Source organism: Dromiciops gliroides, chromosome 1 (assembly GCF_019393635.1).
Source record: "Dromiciops gliroides isolate mDroGli1 chromosome 1, mDroGli1.pri, whole genome shotgun sequence".
NCBI lineage: Eukaryota > Metazoa > Chordata > Mammalia > Microbiotheria > Microbiotheriidae > Dromiciops > Dromiciops gliroides.
In genome coordinates, this window is record NC_057861.1 from 737,371,923 (window position 1) to 737,380,427 (window position 8,505).

General features: G+C 52.3%; 1 protein-coding gene across 1 annotated transcript; it reads left to right on the plus strand.

The window, feature by feature from the left end:
* Positions 1-1,999: 1,999 nt before the first annotated feature.
* Positions 2,000-7,917, plus strand: FEZF2 (FEZ family zinc finger 2). Its single transcript, XM_043977500.1, has 6 exons — positions 2,000-2,522; positions 2,899-3,326; positions 3,396-3,937; positions 4,269-4,403; positions 4,694-4,826; positions 6,230-7,917. Exons 2-6 carry the CDS (start codon positions 3,020-3,022, stop codon positions 6,487-6,489), a joined length of 1,377 nt encoding a protein of 458 aa, XP_043833435.1. The 5' UTR covers positions 2,000-2,522; positions 2,899-3,019; the 3' UTR covers positions 6,490-7,917.
* The last annotated feature ends 588 nt before the right edge of the window (positions 7,918-8,505 follow it).

Genomic DNA, 8,505 nt, shown 5'->3' on the forward strand with positions numbered 1-8,505 from the left:
TTGGGGGGTGGGGAAAATATAGGAAGAAAGAAATTGGGGAGAGGTTTGAGTGGAGTATAACCAAGACAATTTCTCCGTTTCCCCTCACCTGTCATGTAGGACAAGGGTGCAAACGCCGGAGGTGACTCCCTGTCTAGTTGGGGGTACACGGGGTTCTGTAACTAGTGTGTCTGTAACAGCCTGGCGCGTTCCTGCGATCAGTCAGCCCTCTCTGTGGAGACATATGACTACATATTTCTCCCTTGCATTCCCTACCGAATTCATCATTATAACGTTGTGTTCACAATCATAATCCTCTTAAATTGCCATTTGAAGCTATAAAGCTCATTTTCATGTTAAAATTTAGGCTGGCGAGGTACAGTTGTCCGAAGAACAAAACGTACCCAAGTTTTAAAAAGAGAAAGAAAAAATATTTTAAGGCTTCAGGCTCTTCTCTCCTAACCCTTCTTCTCCTCTCCCTTCTTCCACCAGCACCCAACCTTCATCCCCAACCCAACTTTATCCCCAAACCCAGCTCACACCTATACCCATGCCCGTGGCCATGCCCATCCTCACTAACGCCAGCAGCCTCAACCACTTTTTTGTTGTCTGGGACTAGCACAAGCGGCACCTCATTGAGAGGAGTTTGTTTCTGGGGCTTGTTGTGATACGCAGGTGAAAGGGTCTTTAAACAGACGGAATTTAGACCCTCCAAATAGAGAAGGCCGCGGGCTGCCTTTGTGCGCCGCGCACAAAACGCAGGAATTCCAGCGAACTTTCCGGAGTGGCCCGGCGAGCCAAAGAGGCCTTTTCTTCGCTTCGCTTTTCCCCTCCGGCCAAACTAAGTCCCTGCCCAGCCCTTCTCCCGCCCCCTTCAGCCTCTCCCCCTCCCTCTCTCCCTCTCCCTTCACCCCTCCCTCCCCTCTGATAATCCTTCTCTTTATTTTAGAAAAACACAAAACCCGGTTCCACGCAGTGCTTTAGTGTCTCCCAGTGAAAGAACTGCCTGGGCAGAATTGAGCTCCATGAATCACTTCGGGAAAATTGGTCCGGCTGAATGGCCTTGGGAGGAAAAACGTTTAATAGGATCCAGGGGGAGGTTCTGCTGTTTCAATCTGCTCCTTAAACAGGTGGAAATTGGACTTTCTCAATTATCCAAACAGTAAGTCCCCATCTGAGCTAGGGGAGCGGGAGCCTGGGTCTCCAATTCCTCCGGATTGGAGAGCACCCCCACCCCCAGCCCCGGCCTCCCGAGCCAGGGTTTTAATTAGAAACACAGAGTCACAGTCACAATTCTCAATTGATCAGGAAACCAAATAAATTCCCATTTTTAAAGGTTTTGTATTTTCCTCGCCAGGGACAAGAGGACGCGTCCAAAGCGGCGCACCCACACATTGGGAGCCCCAAGGGTATTGGTAATAGGCCCTGGGAGATTTTCCTTGATGAATTTTCCCCCTCTCCTACCACCCCACTCAATGAAAAATAAATAAATAAATAACCGGGGGGGGGCGGGGAGAGAAGAAAGGGGAAAAAAAGGAATAAGATCGAAGTTCATGCATTTGCATAAATTAATATTTCCCCATTCCTCCCCCAAAATAATTTCCCCTCCTCCAAACCCGGAACGGGGGCCAGGCGGCACATCCTAATGAGGTAATTAGCATTTGCGCGTGTATCCAGCCGGGGCTGGCTCCGTGGGTAAGTGGCAGTTTATGATAACGATGCCCAGATCAGTAGCTGAGGGCCAAGGGGCCACTTGAAAGAGCAGACGGCCACGCAGTGACCATTTGGGGAAGGAGGTGGCGGGGCTGGGGCCCCAGCTCCTGCTGCCCGCAGTCGGAGCCAAACTCTCACTTTCTCCCCGAAGTCCCTGGAAAACTGCATCCACGAAAAGTTGTGAATCACGCACCAAGTCTGTCTTTTCCACTCCCCCCTACCCTCCACGAACCCTCTCTCTCTCTCTCTCTCTCTCTCTCTCTCTCTCTCTCTCTCTCTCACACACACACACACACACACACACACACACACACACACACACACACACACACACACACACACACACACTCCTTTCTCTCTATCCCCTGTCTCTTTCTCTCTTTCCCTCCCCAGTTTAGCAAGTGGCGCGCACTTGCCCCAGGGGCGTTCGGATGCTCGGATGCAAATTGTCGACATTCAACTTTTAGGGGCTACGGGTGGCTGCTGCGGCTGCAGTTTGACTGTGGAGCCAAGGGCTACTGGGCCGCCTGGCGCTCACTGGGCGCGCGGAACTACGCCAGGGCCACCGCCGCTGCCCTCTGCTGCTGCTGCTGCTGCTGCTGCCGCCGCCGCCGCCGCCGCCGCCGCCACCGCTGCCGGGCTACTGCTGCTGCTGTGAGCGCAGCCCCGTGCGCTCATGTCATTCTGCTGTAAGTGACTTCATGTGATGTCAGCTAAATGTAAAAGACAGTGATCTCACGCGGAGGGAAGATGTTGGCTATCAAAATGTGACAGTGTAGCCCTGCTGCATGCCTCGTACGCATCTCTCTCCTCGGCGCCGGGGGAGAAAGGTAAACGTATTGATTTTCCATCTTCTTTTATTTTTAAATTTTCCGCCCTTCTCCTTCCAGTTTTTGGTTTGACTGTTAGAGAGTCCGGGCTGCCCAGGAATGCTGGGGGTCTTTGGGGGGTCGTTTTCTCCCTTCTTTCATTTTCCACCTTTTTATCCTCCCTTTTCCTCTTTCTCCCCGCTCCCTTTCCCTCTTTTAAACTGACGAGGTCTAGATGGGTCGGTTACTTTTGTGCGACCTGGTTAACGAGCAAGTGATCTGGTACCTTTGGGTGCTCATTGTTTAGGGCTCGGTTGATTTGAATGCAAATAGGTGGCCCGGCTCGGACAAGGCGTTTATTAAATCGATGTGTCTCCCTGCCTTTTCTGGAATGCAGAGTTAGACCAGAGCAACGTCGCCCGGGAGGGAGGCCGGCTTCGCCCCCCACCCCCACCCTCTGCGCCCCAGCACCCCTGCTCCCTTCCTACCACTGGGACCCGCGGTAACTTTTCCTCGAGATGGCGAGCTCGACTTCCCTCGAGACCATGGTCCCGTCGTCCTGTTCCCGGACCGGCGCCTCCACTGCCACGTCCAAAACCTTGGCCTTCTCCATCGAGAGGATCATGGCCAAGACTTCGGAGCCCAAGCCCCCCTTCGAACCCCGTGGGCCAGGGGGCCTGGAGGCGGACGGGGGCGCCAAGAAGATGCTCAGCCTCTGCTCGTCCTTGCCTTGTATGATTCCCATCCAGCCCCTGGGCTACGAGATGCCCTCCAAGACTCTGCTCAACTACACGGAGCTTTGGAAGAGTAGCCTCCGGGGCGGCGGCGGAAGCAGCGGCGGCGGCGGCGGAGGAGGAGGAGGAGGAGGAGGAGGAGGAGGTAGCGGCGGCGGAGGAGGTGGTGGCGGAGGTGGTGGTGGCGGTGGGGGCAGCGGGGGACCCCAGCTCTGCGGTGCCAGCGGCTTGTGCAAAGCTAACTGCGGCATGTGCTGCAAAGCGGAGCTGAGCCTGGCCCCGTCCGTGCTGCCCACCGGCAGGGTCATCAAGCCTCAGGTCATCAACCAGGCCGTGGGGCTGCCGGCCAATGGCTCGCTCTACTACTTCAACTACCTGGAGTCCTCGGCGTATCCCCCGTCGGAGCTACTCAATGGGCACCTCTTCCCCTCCAGCATCCTCAACTCCCAGTCCCCGGCGTCCCTGGCCACCCACCAGAAACTCTTCTTGTTGGAGAACGCTAAGCTGGCCACGTTGGCCGCGGACAAGTTCCCCCATGCCCCTTACCCCCACAAAGAGCGCCTTCCCGGGCAGCTGGACCAGGTCATGAAGGAGAACACGGCATTGACGGCAGAGCGGAACGGGGCCAAGAGTCACGGCAAACTAGCGGCGAGCTCCGCCGACGGCAAGCCCAAGAACTTCACCTGTGAAGTGTGCGGCAAGGTGAGCCGGGTAGGGGTGGCCCCGGAGAGAGCACGGGGTGAGAAGAGGTAGGCTCCCGAGCCCTCGACCGCCCGCACTTCCCTCTCGGTAGCCGGCAGTTCTCGCTTCCAGCTGCCGGTTGAGGATGCCAAGAAGGGGTCCAGGACTTGGGAGGATAGACTGGGGTGGCCACGGGACTGGAACTCGTTAGGCCGCCTGATTCTAGTGGCAGGAGCAGAGGCCGGTGAGCGGGGATGAAAACAGAGAAGGCCCGCGGAGGTGGGGTGTGTGAGCTAGCCTCTCCCTCTGGGCTTGCCCTACAAAGCCCTCTCGTGTCCCGCCCCTCCACTAGGTGTTTAACGCTCACTATAACCTCACTCGTCACATGCCGGTCCACACGGGAGCCAGACCGTTTGTCTGCAAAGTTTGCGGGAAGGGCTTTCGGCAAGCCAGTACCTTGTGCAGACACAAAATCATCCACACCCAGGTACGTGGCCCTCGCCAAGGCAGTCTAGCCTGCTGTCCTCCCCCCCCTTAGCTGCTCCCCCCGGGGAACCCCCAGAAGAGAGAGGGATGGGCAGGACACAGGGACCCCAGGGACCTGCTCGAGCCTCTCTGAATGGCTCCAGCCTCTCTCTCTCTCTCTCTCTCTCTTTCTCATAGCTAGGGGCCAGAAGAGGCCAGAGTTTAGGCTTTCCCTAACCGGGTCATCTCCTCCACTTTGGGGGTCCCTCGCCTCAAACTCTCTCTGTCTCCCGCCCTCTTCCTCCACCCCAGGAAAAACCTCACAAATGCAACCAGTGCGGCAAAGCCTTCAACCGGAGCTCCACGCTTAACACGCATATCCGAATCCACGCAGGCTACAAGCCTTTCGTCTGTGAATTCTGCGGGAAAGGGTTCCACCAAAAAGGTACTTGGACCTCCAGAGCTACTGCCTGAAGGGAGGGGGACGACAAGTGAGGGGAAAAGTGAAGGAGAGAGTGGAAGCGAGCGCGAGAAAACCCAATCCCCCTTTAGTTTAGAATCTCCTTTTCCCTGGTTTGTGTTCGTAAACATCTTTCGGTCAATACATTTGTCCTAATTATACTGAGGGGACCTAGGTGGCCTGGCCTATGGCACTCAGTCTTTGAGCCTGGTAGGGAGAAGATGAGGGCAGGCTTTCTCTCTCAAAACAAAGATTCATTTCCTAGCACTCAGAAGGGGAAAATGGAGGAAAAGCAAAAGTCTCCAAAATCATAGATTCTTTGGGAGAAGTTTAGAAAGAGCTTCCTTTCCTGTACTTCTCTTAGGACAGCAGTAAGAGGGGGTGGGAAAGAGGAGGTCCCAGAAACAGAGGGAGGAGTGGGGAACATTGGAGACAGGACAGAAAGGGCCGGAGTGGAAGTTCCAAAGGCAGAGGAAAAGAAAGCAAGGCCCTGAGGTTTGCTTCTTATCAGGCAGGCAAAACTGAATTTGCTAACTTCCTCCTAAGTCAGTCAAATGCCGATCTGCTTGAGTCTTCAGCTTTCCTAGACAAATACACACGGATATATTATACACACGTATATACACATATGTATATGGACATTTGAGGTTACACATATATGCATTTCGTTTGTGTCTAAATATCCACACATGTGTATTTAGTTTGTGCATGCATATTGCATGTATGTGTAAGGGTGGTAGGTTACATATGTATTTCGTTTGTGTGTGTATATTAAGTGTGTGTGTGTGTAATCTCAAATATATATATACATATACATATATATATACATATATATATATATATATATATATTTAATGTCTTCAATGGGGATGGGGAAGAGAGAACCTTTAGAACACACCCGACAGCTGAGAGGTCTTTGAATTTCTTTGACTTCCCAGAGCAAAGAAAGAGACTCCCTAATTCCCCTAATGGAAAGTCTGGAAGAGAGAAAGATACCTTCACACACACACACACACACACACACACACACACACACACAGAGGGGCTGTGAGGAGAAGACAAGCAGGCAAACTCCTGTTGGTGGCACAGGTCAGAACTCTGACCCTCCCTCGATCTTGTAATTTGGAGTCATTGCATCCTGGCTACACTACTGCTGCACCTCTTCTCCATCTCTGGATTGATGGAGAGCAAGTTTGACAACTTCTTGACTCTCACTTGTGGGACCCAGCCTAATGAAGCATTGCCTCCTTGGGGCGACAACTGAAGCATGAATCCCCACCCCCAGCCCCAGCCCAAGCCAGGCCTGGGCCCCTGGAATCTCACCTCTTCTTCCACCATCACTGCCACCATTTAAACCCATTCTTTTATTTATTTTTATTTTTTGGTAGGAAACTACAAAAATCACAAACTGACCCACAGTGGGGAGAAACAATACAAGTGTACCATCTGCAACAAGGCCTTCCATCAGATTTATAACTTGACTTTTCATATGCACACCCACAACGACAAGAAGCCTTTCACTTGTGCCACTTGTGGGAAAGGATTTTGCAGAAACTTTGATCTAAAGAAGCACGTGAGGAAACTCCACGACAGTGTGACCCCCGGAGTTCCCTCCACAAAGGACTTGCCCCGGACGGTGCAGAGCTGAAAGCTTCCGGCTCTGAGAAGGACCTGGTTCTTCACCCTCCACACCGCCTGCCCCTCGGAGACTGGAGAGAGAGACACTGATTTCTAAGATTTAAATAGATATATATATATATAAATATATATATATATATACATACAGCAGAGAGGTTAGATCTATTTATCGAGACCAACATCTATTTTGGAAAGCTAAAACGTCTCCCTATGACTTAGGGAGCAGAATTGTACAAACACACACACACCCCCACGTGTGTAGATAGAGGGGGAAACTTATTTAAAGAGAAGTCCTGGACCTCAGAGCTCCCCGGAGACATTTTATTGGGGGGTGACAGAGGGTGGGGGGAGGGTAGACTATCTGAACCTAACTTTTCCACACTGGCTGAATATAAGGGAGCTGTATGATGAGCCTATCCACTTTCTACATTTCTGTAAATTTCCATGTACGATCGATTAAGGAATATATCTATATATGATTATAATAAACCGATTCCATTCGCAAGAGTCTTGTTTGCCCTCTCCCCAACATTGGGAGAGGACCATGGAGGGAAATGTTTCTCCTTTCCTGTTTCCTTCCTTGTATCCTATCCATTCTTCCTTCTTTCGTCCCCCTCCACTTTTCTTCCTTCCCTCCATCCTTTTTCTTTCTCCTTTTTTCTTTCCCTTCATTCCTTCCCTCCTTCCTTCCTTCCTTCCTTTTTCCCTCCCTTCCTCCATCCCTCCCTCCCTGCAGCTGATGTTCTGACCATATTTCCAAAAGTTATCTTTTGTATTTTTCAAGCCAGCCGGGAGCTTGACTGAAGGAGATGCGCTGGAAGCGGAGTAGGAAGAGAAACCTCCAAACGACTGTGGGGTGCTCTTGGGTAACTGAGCTGGCACACTGGTGGGCTGGAGGGGGTGTGGGGCACCTATTGAACTCTGTGGTTGGGGAAAGGCATACGAAAATATCGAAATACTTTGCTTTATTCTGTTGTCTTGTGTTTAACTAACGTGTGACCTACAGTGAGACGAGCCTTCCAGAGGAAAGAATAGCCGTTACGCCAGGGTGTTGAATTTCCTACGCAGGACCAGGGGCGAAATGTGTTCGTGTTGTAGGAAAAATACAGTGTAGCCGGGCCAGGAAGCACCTGTTTGCTGGACTGCTCTGCGGGGAGAAGTTTCTTCTGTTTCTCTAGCTGGGGAAATTGGTGGGGAAAGTGGGAAGAGTGTGGGAGAAGGGAGGGCGGGGAGCGGCGATGACGGCGCGGTGCACGTAGGTGCGCCCCTGCTCTTCCAACTGCATTGGCCCGTGCGCATTTCCGGTCTACTCCTCCTCCTCCTTTCATTTACTTACCTGGGCGTTCGTTCACAGAGCTTGGTCTGCTACTACCGCAACCCCAGAAAGGCCGAGGGCAGTCTCCGAGACTGGCCGCTTACTCCCCAACGGCATATGTCCCCTGCCTCCTGGACGCATAAAGAATCCGCCCCCACCCCCCAACTCCGAGGGGGTGGGGGGGCGGGGAGAGACTTTCATCTCCCTCTCTTTTTCTCTTCTTTTTAAAAGCCACTGGCTACAGGGACTAGTGGCCTGCCGCTGATCCCCAAGGGAGAAAAAGACCTGGGACACAGAGGGAGCAATCGGGCCTTTTCCAAATTGGGACGCCAGAGTCCGGGATGCGTCAGGCCAAGGGAGCCGCCAACCAAGTTCCCGTCCTCCCCCGTCCCTTCCTCACGTCCCAACTTTGCACCAGCTAAAATAGCAAAGACGCTCTATCCCTAGGGTTCACTGGACAGAGGAAATTTAATGGGGTTCACCTCACAGCCTCCCCCATCACTAACAGTCCGCTTCAGCAACGCCATCTCCATCTTACCCTATTCAGTAGGCATTAAATAGTAGTAATATTTACAACAACAACAATCTCATTCCTCTCATCCTTTTCGATGGAGTTTAAATTGGAAACGAGCCTGGCTTATTGCTATCTTGCTAGTATTATCTAACATTTAATGTTCCGAAGACTATTATTATTATTAATCGGGTACTTAA

Excerpts from the sequence above, each read along its gene's own strand:
- FEZF2 (XM_043977500.1), top strand. The coding sequence starts at position 3,020 with ATGGCGAGCTCGACTTCCCTCGAGACCATGGTCCCGTCGTCCTGTTCC. Across the intron at positions 3,327-3,395 it reads GAGTAGCCTCCGGGGCGGCG|GAGGTGGTGGCGGAGGTGGT; the intron begins GCGGAAGCAGCG and ends GCGGCGGCGGAG. Across the intron at positions 4,827-6,229 it reads GAAAGGGTTCCACCAAAAAG|GAAACTACAAAAATCACAAA; the intron begins GTACTTGGACCT and ends ATTTTTTGGTAG.